The sequence below is a fragment of the Sceloporus occidentalis genome, unplaced genomic scaffold (genome assembly GCF_023333645.1).
Source record: "Sceloporus occidentalis isolate IW3139 unplaced genomic scaffold, rSceOcc1.0.p SCAF_392, whole genome shotgun sequence".
Taxonomy (NCBI): domain Eukaryota; kingdom Metazoa; phylum Chordata; class Lepidosauria; order Squamata; family Phrynosomatidae; genus Sceloporus; species Sceloporus occidentalis.
The window spans coordinates 308066-329551 of NW_028317372.1; the positions used below are offsets into that span (position 1 = coordinate 308066).

General features: G+C 46.3%; 1 protein-coding gene across 1 annotated transcript in view; it reads left to right on the forward strand.

Moving 5' to 3' along the window:
* Positions 1 to 794: 794 nt before the first annotated feature.
* Positions 795 to 21486, forward strand: part of LOC149273229 (heparan-alpha-glucosaminide N-acetyltransferase-like) — a 97009-nt gene continuing 76317 nt past the window's right edge. The window contains exons 1-2 of the mRNA XM_089506570.1: positions 795 to 903; positions 4068 to 4180. Coding sequence (XP_089362696.1) covers positions 795 to 903; positions 4068 to 4180 — 222 coding nt within the window. The remainder of the gene's footprint in view (positions 904 to 4067; positions 4181 to 21486) is intronic.

Consider the following 21486-nt stretch of genomic DNA (forward strand, 5'->3'; position numbering starts at 1 on the left):
GTGCATATACACCATATTCTGTGACATAATACAGAACTTTTACTTTGGCTTAATAAGCATGTGATATGAGGGTTTATATTGATCTGAATAATAATCGCAAGCAATGTAGATACATTGCTTGCGATTATTATTCAGATCAATATAAACCCTCATATCACATGCTTATTAAGCCAAAGGATTTGTGTTGTTCTTTGGAGTCATCTTGAAATGAGTAGTCATACACCTTTTCTTATTTCTATGTATTCTCCGCTTGTAAAGAAGAGCACAGATGTGCTCTTCTTTACAAGCGTAGACTACTCATTTCAAGATGACTCCAAAGAACAACACAAATCCTTCCTGGGTCGTAGCAGGATCTAATTTACGCTACTCTGATTGACAGCCCTCCGATGGTCTGTCCACTTTTTCATTGGCTGCAGAATATTTGGGCGGAACTGTGGTGCTCTGACAACCCTGCTGTCGCTTGGCGGCAGTGGGCGTGAATAGAGGGTATGTTCTTTCTAGGGAGGGTGACGTATAGTATGGGAAGGAAATAGAAACCGTTTGGTTGCGTATGTGTGAGATGTAGGCTGGGTTGTGTGTATTTCGCAAACCCATGGAGGGTTGAAATCGTAGCAGAGGAAAACACGGATAGCAGCAGCAATATTATTGGACAGCAAGGTTGCCAAAAAAACTGACTGGGTCAATTAATACAGGAAAGCTCTGGAAAAAAACCAGAGAAAGTAAGAAACGGAGGAGAGGAGAAAGAAGAGGCTTTCTTCCTATTAGTGGAAAACAGACCACTAGTAAGCCACGAGATGCGTTCTGTGGGGCACCTCCGGGCTCCTTCCCTGTCCATCCTCATAGTTCAGACCATCTTGTTCCTGGTCGATTGCGCCAGCTCTTGTACTGGTAGCCAGCATGAAGGTGGGCGATGGGGGGTTGTGTTGGCATAACTTTATGACTTTATTTTTATATATTTCTAACTATACTCATACTCATTTCATTTTGATAGTTTTCGTAAGATCCTTATTTACAATTTAATATTCTTTCTGTTGACATATAACATGTTTAAGATTCATAGTATTAACCCCTTCTGGACCGGGTTTTTGTTACTACGTTTGCGCTAAAAGACCAGAGCAGTCTTTGTGTTTTTCCTATATCTTTCTTCAACTGTAAATTCTCTCCTCAATTAGTGCACCCACACAAATCATATATTGTTTTTCTCAGCACAAGTAGGGCTTTCTTTTGAAATAATTATATATATATATATATATATATATATATATATATATATATATATATATATATATATATATACACACCATAATTTAGTATGAAAGATATCTAAAAATGTGGGGAAAATTAGGAAAAAAGGGAAATATTTTCATGGTCTCTCCTATAAAAACTATATATATAACCAGTTGCACTGGGGGAAAAAAATAAAAAACTCCAAAAGTGTATTTAGGTATTTGTCCTGTTTTTGGAAACACCTCATATGCCTGGTATTTTCATTTATTTTGGCACGTACAGGGTTAAATATGAATGTTTCTAAACAAGATTTGTTTTAAATGTGGTATGCGGCCGGAAAAAGAAAAACTGCTCAAAAAAAGTATTTATTTTGAAAGATGACATACAGATGAAAGTATTTTACTTGGGGCATTTTAACACTTTTTATTTAACCATTTTAGTGCCAGTCTGTCCTAAACATTGCAGTAAAATTTCATTTTTAACAAACCCATTCTATCCGAACCCAGTATTTCAGTATTTTTTTTCCTGGGTACATAAAATTACTGAAACAACTTGTGATTTGTATTTAGAAACACCCCTTGAGTACACGAATACCTCATATATATGGGTAGGGCTTGTCTCTTCTGCACAACGGGTTCAAAATCGGAACATGCACATTTCAGTTTTCAAACATGGAATTTTGACAGATAAGTTTGTTGGGTCCAGGTCTCATCTGAGACACGGAAGACGTCCCATATTTCCTAAAACTAGACAGCTCAGGGAATCTAGTTAGGGGCATATTGGCCTGTCCCATGCAGCTGATTCCACACCGGCGCCTTCCAAATTTAGTCTAACAAAAAAAGAAAACATTTTTCACAACCACTTTGCGCTTTCACCATGTTAATTTTTCTGAGTGGATGTGTGAAAAAACAAAATAAGTCTTGATTTGTGTTCAGTAACACCCCCCGAGTACAGCGATACCCCACATGCATATATAAGTCATGTTTCTTAGACATTGTCGAGTCAAAACTGGAATGTGTGCATTTCAATTTTTATTTTTTCTTTTAAATATTTTTTTAATCAGATTACTTGTAAGTGACAAGTTTAGGCCACTGACATTGATCAGGGAGACCGATCAATAATCAGTGACTTAAAATGTCACAAGTGATCAGTTAATAATTATGTATCTTTATTATTATTTTTTTTTCATAATAATGCTAGATGACCCCTCTCTCTTTGTAGGGCAGGGTCATCCAGGCGCTGCCATAATAATCAGATCACTCCTATTGGCCTGTGGCAGCTAAAAATGCGATTGCTGGTTTCCCGGCGGTTGCATTTTGAGACGACAAAATCGCACCGTGGGAGTGATCGAAGGCTTGGGGGCGGGCTTGGGGTGGCTGTGCTGGTCTGCCCAGACCACGATTGTGGCGACGTGGGATCATTTTTTTGGGATGATGTACCCGATACGTCCCGGTCTGCAGCTAACATGTAACCATGGCATACCAGGTACGTCCCGGTCTCGAAGGGGTTGAAAGATATGTAATGGTGTGGTGTTATTCCACTACTGTATTCTGTTTAACCCCTTCGTGACAATGGCTGATTTCTTGTACCCTTTGTGATGATGGCTGTTTTAACATTTCTGCTGTGCTCTTGTTTAGCTGTAATTTTCTTCTTTTAAGTTGTATATTGAGTTTTCATGACAAGAAGGGCTTTCTTTTTTTATTGTATCATATCATTTACTATACATAGTGCCCTGTGATATGCCTTTTACCCCAGATATGCCCCTCTGCCCCCGGATATGCCTTACACCCCTTATATGCCACTCTGCGTCCCCAGAAATGCCACTTTGCCCCCCCAGATATGCCTTATACCCCTATATGCCACTGTGTCCCCTAATATGCCACCCCCCCAGACTTACCCCCGTGTTCAGATTCCTTGGTGTCTAGTAAGGGCAGCATGTGAATGTCTGCAAGATGCGCGCAGACAATCTCTGCTGCTGGCCAGCACTTTCGCAGGAGCTTCTATGACTGATCACCAAAGGTCATGTGATGCCGGTGCTCTATCATAGAAGCCCCAGTGGAAGTGCTGGCAGTAGCGGAGGATGTCTGCGCGCATCGCACGGCTGCCAGAGAGGAGGGTCCAGGTGCCCTACAGCTACTCCTCTTTGGCAGCCGTTGAACGTTGTGCAGACAACCTCCGCTGCTGCTGGCCGATACTTCCGCCAGGGCTTCTATGGTCCAGCACCGGAAGGTCACGCTGGTGCTCCATCATAGAAGCCCCAGCGGAAGTAGAGGATGTCTGCGTGCATAGCACAGACTTCCACCGGCTGCCACAAAGGAGGATCCAGGTCCCCTGCGGCGCTGCAGGGGCTCTGGATCTTAAGGTCGATCTATTTGAGGTCGGATTATAAAACGAAGCATATTTTTAAGAGCATTTACTCTGGAAAAAATGCTTATCTTATATTCGATAAAATTGATTCAACTAATTGATAATCAAAATCGCTGATGATTATCATTATTGATTAGTTGTTGCAGCCCTACATTTTTTCATATATTTTAAAGTAGCAGGCGGTTAATTTTGAGTTCACAATTTGCACGCCCTTGTCTGTAAATTGCACAATTTAAAGTCACAGGCAGCATGAGAGGGCATGCCACTGGAGTTGAGCCTGGTCAGTCTCACTAACCAACTGCACATTAAATATTTGTTCATTATGTGTGGTTTTATCACATACATGTGGAGTGTTTTAAAATCTCACTTCCTGTAGATATTTTATAAACATTATACTGTGTAGTGTTTCTGTAGTGTGATATTTTGTATTACATTTCTTATGAGTGCCTTTTGTTTTCTTAATTTTGTAACAGATGACTTTGGGAGAGCAGCAAGCTTGAAAATGGATCAGGCGCTACTTTTAATTCATAATGAATTAAATCTTGAAGGATTTGTTGTCAGTTGGCGTTCTGATCAGTGCTTCCAGGTACTGTAAATTTCCTAATGTACTTTGTAAGCTATCTAATGAGAAACTGTACATGTTTAAAGAATTTCTGATGAGTAAAGGCCAGTGGCGACTCTAGAAACAATATATAGGGGGGCACACAAGATACCACAGTCAAACTGGGGGGGCATTCATAATTTCCACCCTTAAATCATACCACTGAGAAAATATATATATATATTGCCAAAAGTAATGTGCTATGGAATGATACTTTTGTTATAGGACTAACATAATACTCGGTCATTCAACATGGGAAGCCTGAAGCCACAATTTAGTACGACTAATCCTTGAAATAAATATTATAGCATAAATAACACAATACCTTAACTTTTCCACTAAATGATTTCAGGGCCTTGAATGTTTTGTCCCTTGAAGTCACTACAACTTCAGGAGGGCATTTTATCTCTGGATAAGTATAAATTAAATAATTCCAACTGCCAGGAAACAGATAACCAAACACACACACCAACACGGGCTCTGTCACACCGACACCCAGACACACACACCAGGACAGGCTCTGTCACGCCGACACCCAGACACACACACCAGGACAGGCTCTGCCACACTGACACACAAACACACACACCAGGACAGGCTCACACCAGGACAAGCTCACACCAGGACAGGCTCTGCCAAACCAATACCCAAACACACACCAGGACAGGCTCTGCCACACCGACACCCAAACACACACACAGGACAGGCTATGCCATACGGACACCCAAACACACACACACACCAGGACAGGCTGTGCCGCACCAACACCTATACGCACACACCCCAGGACAGGCTCTGGTACACTAACCAAAAACACACAAACAACAGGACACAATCTACGTCACTGACATCTACATCAGGATGGATTTTTCACACTGCATTGTTGTTTATACCCCCTTATTGTTTTTGACCCTTGTGTATTGATGCCCCAGCCAGCACCCTTTTAGTATAGATTAATGTGGTGCCCCCACACCCTTGTATAATCGCCTCCAGCCACCACTATTTGTATTAATGCCCCCAGCAAGCCCCTCTTTTTATTATTGATTTATGTGATGGCCCATCACATATACGCATTAGACATGCATTTTTATCTGCATTATAGGTACTTATCTCTTTGAAGTAAAGACTATGATTGAAACATGATTTCAAAATTACAGCTGAACTGGCAGTTTCGTTAATATTAGTTCCTGCTGCCGATATATATATATATATATATATATATATATATATATATATATATATATATATAAATATTGGATCCTGCTGCTGATATATATATATATATATATATTAGCCCCAGTTGCCGATATATATTAATATTAGTCCCTGCTGCCTATATATATATATATACATACATACATACATACATATATATGTATTAGACCCTGCTGCCGATAGCAGGTATAGATCAACACATTAACACACAAACCCAGCTTTGCATGCATAGATCAATTGAAATTCACTTGTGATCTCAGCACTGAAGGTATATATCACATTCTACCCCTTCTGCCTCCCTTATCACTTTCTACCCCTTCTCCCTCCCTTATCACATTCTACCCCTTCTCTCCCTCCCTTATCACTTTCTACCCTTTCTCCCTCCCTTATCACTTTCTAACCCCCCTCCCTTTGTATTTCACTCACCTTTAAAGTCCTGCGGCGGTAGAACGAGGCTTCTGTCTTCACTCCTGAGCGCCGGATATGATGTCATATACCGGCGCTCAGTATGAAACGCCGGCACTGCGGCGGAGGTAGAGGCCTCGTGGAGGAGAGTGAGGGGTTGCTAGGCGCCCCTCTCTCTCCTCCGCGTCCCAAAAAAAAGCGTTTTGGATGGTTCCAAATTCGGCGGGGGGGCAACAGGGAGGGCAAGGAATAACCTAGGGGGGGCAATTGCCCCCCTGTAGCGACGCCACTGGTAAAGGCCCATATTTTGCTATACATGTAAAAGAACAGAATACTGAGTAATAAAAGAGATGGTCAAAATAGTCTCTTTAGGGGGTTCACGCTTTTTTGCCATATGTCTTAAATCCCATTCTATATTAAAGGCATTATAGGCAGAACACAAAAAAAGGTAATTGATTCCTACTTCCCAAAACCAGGTTAACTTACTTGGCATCACACTTCCGATATGGTCCCTGGGCTGTAGTTGCATCACGCGCCTTTGCGACCCGAGTGCCCGCATGTATATCCTCTGAGGGGTGCGCTTATTACTAACACGACTAGCAAGGTCACACAGAGAGTTACAGAAGGGGGAGGTACCTGCCCCTTTAAAGCTATATCTCCCTATTTCAGCATTTCTGGTGTGAAAGGGAAATGTGTCCTGCAACCCTAAATAAGCTCTAACTATGAGCTGGGCCTATCATCTTATGGCTGCCAATAGGGTTTCTTTTCATTGAGCCATGCATACATTATGTTAAGATACTCATTGGATCGCTACTGCAGAAGAGTCTATTAAATCCCTGTGGAAAGGATGTCGCCCGGTAGAGGACTACATATATGAATTCTGTAGCATTGCTGTCGAGACAGAATGCAATGAACCAGCTTTGCTACATCGCTTCCATTTGGTCATTTCTGAACCACTTATGGATGAATTAGCCAGAGTAGGAGTACCAGCTTCTCTGGAAGATCTTACCCAAATTCACCGGACACTTAGAGAATGTGGTTTGGAAAAAGCATCCCTATTTACCACCCCTGCTTGTGTGGTACATTCTTCCAGAGTCACGACTGCCCCTATCACTTAGCTGGACAAACCTATGCAAAGATGCTCACTTGTGAGCCTCTTAACAGAAAGAGAGAGGACCAGACAGAAAACTAAATCTGTTTGTGTACTGTGGGAGGTCAGGGCGTATGGTTCATTCATGCCCAGACACAACCCTTCCATTGGACCACCGGCAAGATTGTTTTCCTCCAAATTTTGTGCTCACTGTTACCTTCTTTTTTCAGGACAGTGTATGGCTCAAGAAATTTTGTTCTGTTTAAATATCCCTCCTGCTTACTGTACTTTTTTCCAATGTATGCCAGAGCCGTAGCTAGCTCTTTTCGTGCCCGAGGCAGGAACAAAAAATTGCGCCCCCCCCTTTACTTTTCCAAAGGTTATTCTGAGGAAAGTAGATTTAAAAAAAAAAAAAAAGACATGAATAATTATACCTGGGAACTCTCCGTGTTTGACCCGGAGATTGCCGGGTGAGCGCTGCTCCTCTGGGTCAAGACCCAAATGCTCCGGGTCGCGGGAGCTGGGTCTTGACACGTCCTGCTCCCCGACCATTTTTTCCTTCAACTGGTGGTGTTTCCCGCTGCCGTCAGCGGGACCGTCCACCAACGTCAGTGTGCAGTCCTGGCTGCGTCCCGCAAGGGAAGGCTCCGGGTAGCCGGAGCAGAGAAGTTCCCAGGTATGTTAATAATACTAGAACAGATTTATAAAGATATGTAATTTAGCATGAGCAATTTATGTGACAAATTACAATCCTCACAATAATTCATCCCTCAGAGATGTAACCATGTCTGAATACTTAGAGAGAAAAACAAATGAGTGCAATAATGTTAGGTAAATAAGGATTTATAACTTTCACTCACGTTTTAAGTGAGCAATGAGGGTTCACAGAGGGTTATCCCCCTAATGAGAACACTATATGGACACCTGACCATTACACCAACAGGGACTTTTATGACATTGCATTCTAAATACATAGACATTAATATGTAGCTGACCCTCCCATTTGCAGCTATAGCAGCTTCCACTCTTCTAGGAAGGCTTTCCACAGGATTTTGGAGCATTTCTGTGGTGGTTTTTTCAACCATGTATTTATGGCCTTTGCTTGGTGCGCTGGTCATGTTAGAGTAGAAAATTGTCTTCCCCAAACTTTTCCCACAAAGTTGGAAGCATAGCATTGTCCAAAACGTCTTGGCATGTCACCTAAAGCTCACAAATGCTCTACTGATTAAATGGGAGAAAATTCCCACAGAAACTCTCCAAAATCTTGTGGAAAGCCTCCCCAGAAGAGCAGAAGCTGTTATAGCTGCAAAGGGAGACCAACTACACATTAATGTCTATCTATTTAGAATGTGATGTCGTCAAAGTCTTTGCTGGTGTAATAGTCATTTCCCAATACGTTTGTCCATATAGTATTTAAATGAATACAACAATAATACAGTATTATTTTTTTTTAAATGTCCTTAGCTGAATCTAGCAGTTGTGAAACTGTCCTCCATCTAAGACTTCCAGCATGTCAAACATGTGGTCAAACGCACCCATGCACACAGGAACAGATCCACAAACTTAAACACATAACATACATACACAGGCAAGCACACAAAATTATACCCAAAAACATTCCCACACTAAACACAGATGTGCACAATAACATACCCATAAACATACGCTATCATACCGAGAAAAACATTCAAACACACATCATTGACTTACCCTGCCTACCCCTAGATTTAACGCATGGCGCTTTGTATTAGTGATGCCCAGTACCAGCCCTAGACCAAGTCGCACTCTGGCAATATTCTCTTGTGCCCAAATGCTGCATACAGTGATACACACACTCATTTTAACCAGGAATAATAAGCCTGGAGATTTTTCTTTGAGGACAGTTTCACAGCTGCTAGACTCAGCTAAGGACATTATCATTTTCAAAACAATAATAATAGTACTGCCCCTGGGTTAAACATGTGTCATTCTCTTCCCTTTGGGTATGACAGGCCTGCCCTTATACACATATACACTACCCATACACACACATACACTGCTCTTACTCATGCTTGCCCACAAACACACACATCATCACTTCCCTGCACATATACACATATGCACTACCCTTATACCCTGTCCACACATACATAAACTGCCCAAACACCACACACGCCTCCCCATAAACATAAATATACACACCTTATAAACACACACATAGACATAGTTTTATACACACCTACCCTATACACAAACATATGCCTGCCCTTACACACACATAAACATTGCCCACATACATGCCTCACCATATGTATATGGACACATACTGGTTTACATGTAGGCTTGAAGCACCCCCTTCCTCCTCATAATCTACCCCCCATTCTTTCTCCCCGTCAGGTTGCCTCTTCTTTTTTTCACATCAAATAGCCCCTTCCACATCAGACACCCCTTCTTTCTCCCCATCAGATAACTATACCACACTTTCTCAACATCTTTTACCATTCGCTTCTTCCTTTCTGCTTTCTCCTCCTTCTTTCCTCTTGTCCTGACATGCAAGTTTCTTGGTGTAGGACTTGAATGTGAAGTCTGGTTTGCCGCTCTCTGTCACTGCAGTGTGCTGGGGCTGGGATATAAACGTCATATCTCGTTGCCCAGCGTCTATTGCCGGTGCCCGGCACACAGTGAAGAGGAGCACGCTTAATGTTAGGCTGGTTAGGGAGATCCGTGATCTCCCCAATCAGTCTTGGAGGCTGCAGCTGCTGATCGAGCGGCTGTGCGCCCCCTCGGAGCTGCACCCAAGGCGAGTGCCTCACTCGCCTCACCCTTCCTAGGGTCCTGATGTACGCAACTAAAAAAACTACCCCTCGCAGACCTTATGATTCTCCTAGTTCCTGGGGCAGCTATACCCTTTGGTCACAAATTCCCGGTTTCCAAACCAGAATTAAAGACTATTAAGGAATACATAGAGGACAGTCTCCAGAAATGTTTCATTCAACCTTCTTCATCTCCGGCCAGAGCTGGAAACTTCTTAAAAAAAAAAAAAAAAAGATGGAGGGCTGCGTCCTTGTATAAAGTACCCACTCAAACTGATGCCTGAACTAACGGACAGACTATGTGACGCCGTATTTACACCAAACTGCATCTACGAGGGGCATATAATTTAGTGTGTATACGTCAAGGTGACTAATGAAATGCAGCATTTTGCAGTAGCTAAAGACACTTTGAATATACAGTCAGGCCTTTTTGGCCCCAGCCACCTTCCAATATTTTCTTAACTATGTTTTCAGGGAATTGCTGGATACTTATGTGGTGGTGTACCTTGATGTCATCCAGGTACAATTCTCCTTCTTTACCACAACATTGTAAAGACATGATCAAGGTCCTTACACAACTACAGCAACACAGTCTCTCTATGCCAAACTGGAGAAATGCACATTTGAGACAACATCATTTGAGTTCATTGGCTACATGATAACTCCAAGAACTATTAAAAATGGACCCAAAAAAGTTGCAAGGATTTTTGACCACCTCAGTCAAGACCGTACAGAGAACTATAAGGTTTTCCAACTTTTACAGAAAATCCGTTAACGATTTTTCTAGAGTAATCCGCCCATTAACAGTATGTTAAATATGAAAAGTGACTGTGAAGAGACCTGTACTCAAATTGTAGTGGTATGCGATAAATAAAAATACTGAAAAAGACTTCTTCCTTCAGGACAATAATTCCCCGCAATCCGTAGGCAATATCCCCAAGCAAAGTAAAGGGATATCGCTATCCGATACCCAGATAACCAGGCAACAATGTTCCCTCTAATTTTTCTTAGGTGGTGTGCGCAGAAAATTTCTCTTGTGCAAAAATTTTCCCAGAGCCAAAATTTTGTGCGCACAATATGCTTCTGTAAATGTTACATTTAAATTGTTATTCTATATTTTTGGTACAGCTCGGTCATGGTTAATAACACTACATTATAGTGTGATAATGTAGTATTAGTTACACAACAGTATTACTTACTGTAATGTTTTTTTAAAGGTGAAATTCTCACTGCATAAGTAAATTATGAGCGAATCACGAGCGGAGGCTCCAGGCCGCATAAAGGATAAAAAAAAAATTGGGATAAACTGTTGTCCGCAGGGGCGTACCTAGAGTATTTGGCACCTGGGGCGGATCCTGTACGTGGGACCCCCACACACTTTAAAACTACATAGCTTCTATCATTAGGCAAACATTGACAGGGGTACAGCATAACTGTTATCATTATTTACTAAGGCAGACATTGACGGTGGTACAACATAACACCTATCACTATATAGTGAGGCAAACATTGACGGTGGTACAGCATAACTGCTATCATTATATACTGAGGCAAACACTGACAGTGGTACAGCAGAACATCTATCACTATATACTGAGGCATGCACTGACGGTGGTACAGCATAACACCTATCACTATACATTGAGCCAGACATTGACAATAATGCAGCATAACCCCAATCACTATATACTAAGTCAAACATTGATGTGGTGTAGGCCTACCACTTTAGTGTCTGGCCTAGTATCTATATCTATATAGGGGTGCACCGAAATGAAAATTCTGGATCTGAAAATTTAGCATTCACTTGACTGAAACCGAAAATGACCCCCCTTGAAAAACAAAAAAAACACTTTTATTAAAAGTAACACACCAAAATTAGACAAAAAAATCAATAACAATATATATATATATCATGCCCAGGTTCTAGAATGTACTGGTTGCTTGGGCATGATAGGAGTGGGATTGCTGTTAGCAATATATATATATATATATATATATATATATATATATATATATATATTAATATTGTTATCAAATGTTTCTGTCCAATTTTGGTGTGTTACTTTTAATAAAGGTGAACAAAAAAAAATATAATTAACAGCAATCCTATCATGCTCAGGCAGCCAGTACATGCTGGAACCTGAGCATGATAGGAATATGATTACAGCCTCCCTATGCCATGCTATTCCCCCCCCCCACACACTTACACATTCATGCTATCACACACACTCATTCACAAACATTCAGTTTAAACTACAGCATAACACCCATCATTCTCACACACTTACTAATTCACTCTCACAGAATGTTTTCCTACCTGTCACTTTTCCTCCTCTTCGTTCTTCCTCTTCTGTGTCCTCTCCTTCCTTTGCAGTGGAGGCGGTGGGCGTGGCTTCAGTGCTGTGCGCCGGGATATGACATCAAATTGTCTCGCGCGCATCGAAAGGGAGCAGGATCAGAGGTCTGCATTAACAGACCTCCAGCTCCCTTGATTTTTTTAAAGACGGTTAGAGGGAGATCCTTGATCTCCCCAACCGAGCTTGCTCCTCTAGTGGCGGACGTTACTGTCCGTCTCTGGAGGGGTGCCGTGCGCACAAGCAGTAGCAGACCGCCCCCCTACGGTACGCTACTGGTTGTGCGCACAATTTTTGTTGTGTGCGCGCCCTCTGAAAGCTATATGTGCGCACACAAGCGCACAGCTTAAAGGGAACACTGCCAGGCAAGACTAGTCTTTAGGTACAACAAGAGGAGAACTAATTTATTTTAGACACAGACGGCTGGATATATTCAGCAAAACACACATTAACATAAAAGAAAATATTGGGATACAAACCACCCCCTTAATCTGCCTCCCAGAGACAACAGGGGCCGTAAAGGGATTAACAATACAAAGGGACACAGACACTACTAAAATAAGGAATACACCCCTAGCACAGAAAGCAGTCAATGCTTTAAAACACGTTTTTACGATGACTCTAGAGCTCGGGATTCCAGATCCTAAAAAGCCCTTTCTTGTAGAAGCAGACGCCTCTGAGTGTGCCGCACACACAGTTTTGTCCCAAAGGCATGGAGACAAAGACATTTAGCATCCAGTGTCATCCTAATCCAATTGTTTTCTCCTTTGGACAGACCAACTATAGTGTTGGAGATCAAGAACTGTAAAAAATGGCCTTTGAGGAGTGACCTCGCTTACTGAAGGAGGCTTTATCCTTTCATGATCTTCACAGACCATCGCAATCTAGAGCACCTCAGGTAGACAAGCTATGTGGGCACTGTTGTTTAACCGCCAACGCCATATAACTTATCATCTAGGCCCTTGGAATGGAAAAGCAGTTGCCCTGCCAAGACTTTGATTCCCCAACCATAGAGTATTCAAAATGAAATACTACACCACCCATGTGTTTTTTTTTTTTTTTGTTTTTTTTTTTTTTGCTCTTCGCACTACTCTCTTGGCAGGAATGAGAGAGAGCAGTCGAAACCATTCTGAAATTGGGAGACCATAACTATGTTCCTGAAAGAAACAAAGTTCTATGAATGGTTCATGATATCCGCTAGCAGGACATGGAGAAGTCAAAAAGACAATTGACTCTACGATCCTTTTGGTGGCCTGATCTGAAACGAAAAATATAACAATAAGTGTGGTGTGTACACTAGATACAAGGGCGCCAACATGAAACCCATGGCACGTTTGCAGCATTTACCATATTCAAGTCACCATTGGGATGAATATTTTGATTTTATAGTGGATTTTCCCCTTTCTTGCCCCTGGAAACATTTGGACACCAGCCCCATGTATTCAAGCTCCTGTACCCACACGCACCCCTCATACATACCTGAGTCACACTATTTGCCATCCAAATAACTATAAATCATTCTTTTTTTTCACATTATTATTAAGATCCCCCAAACCAAATATTAACCCCTTAAGGACTGGGGTTATTTTTTCTTTTTCTACCCTGTGGGACCGAGGCTGTTTTAACACTTTTGCGGTGCTTGTGTTCAATTGTAATTTTCTCCTCACCCATTTGTCTTTTTGTAATTGTACTGTCATGAACTTTAACATGCTAACTGAGGCTTGAAGAGTCTGAGATGTAACTCTTGTGTTTTTTTGCAATTTCTCTCAGCAGTTTGACAGCGATATGACCTTGGGGTGGATTTGCTGGGAAGTCCACTACTGGGAAGAACTGGCGCTTGGGTGTTTTCCACTTTTGAAACATCTTTCTCACTGTAGAGTGATGGTCTTTAAATTGTTTGGAAATAGCCCTGTAACACTTCTGAGTTTAATGGGACACAACAGCTGCTTCCCTAAGATCTTGCTGATGTCTTTCCTCCTTGGCATTGTGTAACACCTGAATGCTCTAGACCAGCAAAACTTTGACTTTTATAGAGGTGGTCGTACTTGCTGATAGGTTCATTCATGGTATTTGATTAGAAGCAAAAGCAGCAGTAAGGGTGTACTTAGTTTTTCACACATGGTTTCTCCATTTTGACTTTATTATTGTTGAAGGTGTGCAAAATGTCATGTGTTGTTGTTCATCTTCGGTTGTATTTACCTAATTTTTAGACCTGCTAAGAAACAGTTGATTGTTATTATGTCCTAAAATGTAAAACCATAGAATTCAAAGAGGTTGTACTTTTTTTTACATGACCATACATGCCCCTGGTAGAGTTGGGGGATTCCGCAGGACACATCCAGAGAGTTGCATTTCAGCAACACCATTGAAGTTTAGGAGGTGATCGTTGATCGCCTCCTAAACTCTTTTAAAATGGGCGTCCGCCGCCATACAGTGTATGGCAGATGTTGACTCCCCGGGGAGGGGCCAGACATGGCCCCTGATGCCGATCTCGACGTTACTGAATGCCTCAACATCGAGGCATTACAGCAACTCCGTTTAAGCGAGGAAAGTGATCGTTGATCACTTTCTAAATTAATTTAATGACGGTTCAGGACCGTCAAAGGTCGTTAACAGACCTTTTTTGCATGACGACCCTGAACCATCAAAGGTCGTTACGGGGTTAAAACTAGGGCTGCAACTAACGATTATTTTCATAATCGATTAGTTGGCCGATTATTTTTTCGATTAATCGATTAATCGGATAAAAAAATGAATGTACATTTTTCATTTATTTAAAATAATTTAATAAACAAATGATGTTAAATACAAACGCAGAATAAAAAAAAAACTGATAAAATGCATTTCTTGTCTTTATTTCCCAACCAGCCCCCCCAATTTATGCACATTTGAGCACAGGCTTGCCACGCTGCCTCCCAGACATGCCACTCCACGCTGCCTCCCACATATGCCACTCCACACTGCCTCCCACATATGCCACGCTGACTCCCACATGCACATTTGAGCCCAGGCTTGCCACGCTGCCTCCCAGACATGCCACGCTGCCTCCCAGACATGCCACTCCACGCTGCCTCCCACATATACCACTCCACGCTGCCTCCCACATTTGCCACTCCACGCTGCCTCCCACATATTCCACTCCATGCTGCCTCCCACATATGCCACGCTGCCTCCCACATATACCACTCCACGCTGCCTCCCACATATGCCACGCTGCCTCCCACATATGCCACGCTGCCTCCCACATATGCCACGCTGCCACGCTGTTAGTTGCAGCCCTAGTTTTAACCCCGTAACGACCTTTGATGGTTCAGGGTCGTCATGCAAAAAAGGTCTGTTAACGACCTTTGACGGTCCTGAACCGTCATTAAATTAATTTAGAAAGTGATCAACTGATAAAATGCATTTCTTGTCTTTATTTCCCAACCAGCCCCCCCAATTTATGCACATTTGAGCACAGGCTTGCCACGCTGCCTCCCAGACATGCCACTCCACGCTGCCTCCCACATATGCCACTCCACACTGCCTCCCACATATGCCACGCTGACTCCCACATGCACATTTGAGCCCAGGCTTGCCACGCTGCCTCCCAGACATGCCACGCTGCCTCCCAGACATGCCACTCCACGCTGCCTCCCACATATACCACTCCACGCTGCCTCCCACATTTGCCACTCCACGCTGCCTCCCACATATTCCACTCCATGCTGCCTCCCACATATGCCACGCTGCCTCCCACATATACCACTCCACGCTGCCTCCCACATATGCCACGCTGCCTCCCACATATGCCACGCTGCCTCCCACATATGCCACGCTGCCTCCCACATATGCCACGCTGCCTCCCACATATTCCACTCCACGCTGCCTCCCACATATTCCACTCCACCCTGCCTCCCACATATTCCACTCCACCCTGCCTCCCACATATGCCACGCTGCCTCCCACATATACCACTCCACGCTGCCTCCCACATATACCACTCCACGCTGCCTCCCACTTATACCACTCCACGCTGCCTCCCACATATACCACTCCACGCTGCCTCCCACATATACCACTCCACGCTGCCTCCCACATTTGCCACTCCACGCTGCCTCCCACATTTGCCACTCCACGCTGCCTCCCACATTTGCCACTCCACGCTGCCTCCCACATTTGCCACTCCACGCTGCCTCCCACATATACCACTCCACGCTGCCTCCCACATATTCCACTCCACTCTGCCTCCCACATATGCCACGCTTCCTCCCACATATTCCACTCCACGCTGCCTCCCACATATGCCACGCTGCCTCCCACATGCACATTTGAGCCCAAGCTTGCCACGCTGCCTCCCAGACATGCCACGCTGCCTCCCACATTTGCCACGCTGCCTCCCACATTTGCCACGCTGCCTCCCACATTTGCCACGCTGCCTCCCACATTTGCCACGCTGCCTCCCACATTTGCCACGCTGCCTCCCACATTTGCCACGCTGCCTCCCACATTTGCCACGCTGCCTCCCACATTTGCCACGCTGCCTCCCACATTTGCCACGCTGCCTCCCACATTTGCCACTCCACGCTGCCTCCCACATATGCCACTCCACGCTGCCTCCCACATATTCCACTCCATGCTGCCTCCCACATATGCCACGCTGCCTCCCACATATTCCACTCCACGCTGCCTCCCACATATTACACTCCACCCTGCCTCCCACATATTCCACTCCACCCTGCCTCCCACATATGCCACGCTGCCTCCCACATATACCACTCCACGCTGCCTCCCACATATACCACTCCACGCTGCCTCCCACTTATACCACTCCACGCTGCCTCCCACATATACCACTCCACGCTGCCTCCCACATATACCACTCCACGCTGCCTCCCACATTTGCCACTCCACGCTGCCTCCCACATTTGCCACTCCACGCTGCCTCCCACATTTGCCACTCCACGCTGCCTCCCACATTTGCCACTCCACGCTGCCTCCCACATTTGCCACTCCACGCTGCCTCCCACATTTGCCACTCCACGCTGCCTCCCACATTTGCCACTCCACGCTGCCTCCCACATGTGCCACTCCACGCTGCCTCCCACATATTCCACTCCACCCTGCCTCCCACATATGCCACGCTTCCTCCCACATATTCCACTCCACGCTGCCTCCCACATATGCCACGCTGCCTCCCACATGCACATTTGAGCCCAGGCTTGCCACGCTGCCTCCCACATATTCCACTCCACGCTGCCTCCCACATATTCCACTCCACCCTGCCTCCCACATATTCCACTCCACCCTGCCTCCCACATATGCCACGCTGCCTCCCACATATACCACTCCACGCTGCCTCCCACATATACCACTCCACGCTGCCTCCCACTTATACCACTCCACGCTGCCTCCCACATATACCACTCCACGCTGCCTCCCACATATACCACTCCACGCTGCCTCCCACATTTGCCACTCCACGCTGCCTCCCACATTTGCCACTCCACGCTGCCTCCCACATTTGCCACTCCACGCTGCCTCCCACATTTGCCACTCCACGCTGCCTCCCACATATACCACTCCACGCTGCCTCCCACATATTCCACTCCACTCTGCCTCCCACATATGCCACGCTTCCTCCCACATATTCCACTCCACGCTGCCTCCCACATATGCCACGCTGCCTCCCACATGCACATTTGAGCCCAAGCTTGCCACGCTGCCTCCCAGACATGCCACGCTGCCTCCCAGACATGCCACGCTGCCTCCCAGACATGCCACGCTGCCTCCCACATTTGCCACGCTGCCTCCCACATTTGCCACGCTGCCTCCCACATTTGCCACGCTGCCTCCCACATTTGCCACGCTGCCTCCCACATTTGCCACGCTGCCTCCCACATTTGCCACGCTGCCTCCCACATTTGCCACGCTGCCTCCCACATTTGCCACGCTGCCTCCCACATTTGCCACTCCACGCTGCCTCCCACATTTGCCACTCCACGCTGCCTCCCACATTTGCCACTCCACGCTGCCTCCCACATGTGCCACTCCACGCTGCCTCCCACATATACCACTCCACGCTGCCTCCCACATATTCCACTCCATGCTGCCTCCCACATATGCCACGCTGCCTCCCACATATTCCACTCCACGCTGCCTCCCACATATTACACTCCACCCTGCCTCCCACATATTCCACTCCACCCTGCCTCCCACATATGCCACGCTGCCTCCCACATATACCACTCCACGCTGCCTCCCACATATACCACTCCACGCTGCCTCCCACTTATACCACTCCACGCTGCCTCCCACATATACCACTCCACGCTGCCTCCCACATATACCACTCCACGCTGCCTCCCACATATACCACTCCACGCTGCCTCCCACATTTGCCACTCCACGCTGCCTCCCACATTTGCCACTCCACGCTGCCTCCCACATTTGCCACTCCACGCTGCCTCCCACATTTGCCACTCCACGCTGCCTCCCACATTTGCCACTCCACGCTGCCTCCCACATTTGCCACTCCACGCTGCCTCCCACATTTGCCACTCCACGCTGCCTCCCACATGTGCCACTCCACGCTGCCTCCCACATATTCCACTCCACCCTGCCTCCCACATATGCCACGCTTCCTCCCACATATTCCACTCCACGCTGCCTCCCACATATGCCACGCTGCCTCCCACATGCACATTTGAGCCCAGGCTTGCCACGCTGCCTCCCAGACATGCCACGCTGCCTCCCAGACATGCCACGCTGCCTCCCAGACATGCCACGCTGCCTCCCACATTTGCCACGCTGCCTCCCACATTTGCCACGCTGCCTCCCACATTTGCCACGCTGCCTCCCACATTTGCCACGCTGCCTCCCACATTTGCCACGCTGCCTCCCACATTTGCCACGCTGCCTCCCACATTTGCCACGCTGCCTCCCACATTTGCCACGCTGCCTCCCACATTTGCCACGCTGCCTCCCACATTTGCCACGCTGCCTCCCACATTTGCCACTCCACGCTGCCTCCCACATTTGCCACTCCACGCTGCCTCCCACATTTGCCACTCCACGCTGCCTCCCACATTTGCCACTCCACGCTGCCTCCCACATTTGCCACTCCACGCTGCCTCCCACATTTGCCACTCCACGCTGCCTCCCACATTTGCCACTCCACGCTGCCTCCCACATATGCCACGCTGCCTCCCACATATGCCACGCTGCCTCCCACATATTCCACGCTGCCTCCCACATATTCCACGCTGCCTCCCACATATTCCACTCCACCCTGCCTCCCACATATGCCACGCTTCCTCCCACATATTCCACTCCACGCTGCCTCCCACATATGCCACGCTGCCTCCCACATGCACATTTGAGCCCAGGCTTGCCACGCTGCCTCCCAGACATGCCACGCTGCCTCCCACATTTGCCACTCCGCCTCCCAGACATGCCACGCCGCCTCCCAGACATGCCACGCCGCCTCCCAGACATGCCACGCCGCCTCCCAGACATGCCACGCCGCCTCCCAGACATGCCACGCCGCCTCCCAGACATGCCACGCCGCCTCCCAGACATGCCACGCCGCCTCCCAGACATGCCACGCCGCCTCCCAGACATGCCACGCCGCCTCCCAGACATGCCACGCCGCCTCCCAGACATGCCATGCTGCCTCCCACATTTGCCACTCCACGCTGCCTCCCACATTTGCCACTCCACGCTGCCTCCCACATTTGCCACTCCACGCTGCCTCCCACATTTGCCACTCCACGCTGCCTCCCACATTTGCCACTCCACGCTGCCTCCCACATTTGCCACTCCACGCTGCCTCCCACATTTGCCACTCCACGCTGCCTCCCACATTTGCCACTCCACGCTGCCTCCCACATTTGCCACTCCACGCTGCCTCCCACATTTGCCACTCCACGCTGCCTCCCACATTTGCCACTCCACGCTGCCTCCCACATTTGCCACTCCACGCTGCCTCCCACATATTCCACTCCACGCTGCCTCCCACATATGCCACGCTGCCTCCCACATATGCCACGCTGCCTCCCACATATGCCACGCTGCCTCCCACATATGCCACGCTGCCTCCCACATATGCCACGCTGCCTCCCACATATGCCACGCTGCCTCCCACATATGCCACGCTGCCTCCCACATATGCCACGCTGCCTCCCACATATGCCACTCCACTCTACCCCCACATATGCCACTGTGCCTGATACGCCTTATACCCCCTGATACACCACTCCATCCTCCCCAGACATGCCATGCTGCCCTCCCCACATATGCCTTATATACTGTATATGCCTTATACCCCCAGATATGTCACTCCATCCTCCCCAGATATGCCTTATACCCCCAGATATCTCATAGTCCCCTCAGAGTCACAGACCTGTTCGCATCACACTGACACCATACTTTTATAAATAAGTACTGGGTTAATCTTCACTGCCGCCAGGATTTAGATTCCCCTTAGTCTGCCCCCCTTTACCTCTAACTGCGCCTTAAGTTAACTTTATTAAATTAACCCTCAGTCCTCATCATTAAATTAACACTAAACACCCCATTAACCATAACTACCCCTAAATTAACTCTAAATACCCCATCAAACACAACTACCCTAAATTAACCCTAAACACCCCATTAACCACAGCATCCCCTAAATTAACCCTAAACACCCCATTAACCACAACTGCCTCAAATTAACCCCAAACACCCCATTAACCCTAAACACCCCATTAACCATAACTGCCCCTAAATTAACCCTAAACACCCCATTAACCATAGCTGCCCCTAAACACCCCATTAACCATAACTTCCCCTAAACACCCCATTAACCATAACTTCCCCTAAATTAACCCTAAACACCCCATTAACCATAACTGCCCCTAAATTAACCCCCACCTCCCCTAACTTTCAGCAGCCCAAATATTAATTTTATACTTAGTTAGATGAGTGTCACAGCCATGTGGTTCTGGCCTTCTGGGAGAAGGAAGGGGGCGGGGCCAGTTGTCACAGTGATTACAGGGAGGGACTGGTAAGTAGGAGCTGCTGCTGTGAGTCACTGAAACCGTTTATATAATGAGGGGTATTTTTCAGAGCGTTTGCTCTGAAAAACCCCTCATTTTATAATCGATAAAAATCGATTCAACTAATCGATAATGAAATTCGTTGGCAACGATTTTCATTATCGATTATCGATTTTATCGATTAGTTGTTGCAGCCCTAGTTAAAACGCAATATTAGATATTGATGGAATCGAAAAATTTGCTACTGCAAAGGCCAGCACTTGGACACGCCAGAGACTGCACTTGAGGGGCTTCCCAAAACCAGCAACTTACCTGGCATCACACTTCTGCTACAGTCGTAGGGTAGGCCTCATCCCGGGCTGTAGTTGCTGGCATCACGTGTCTGCCTATCCCTTTCGGTGATGCGCATGCCTGT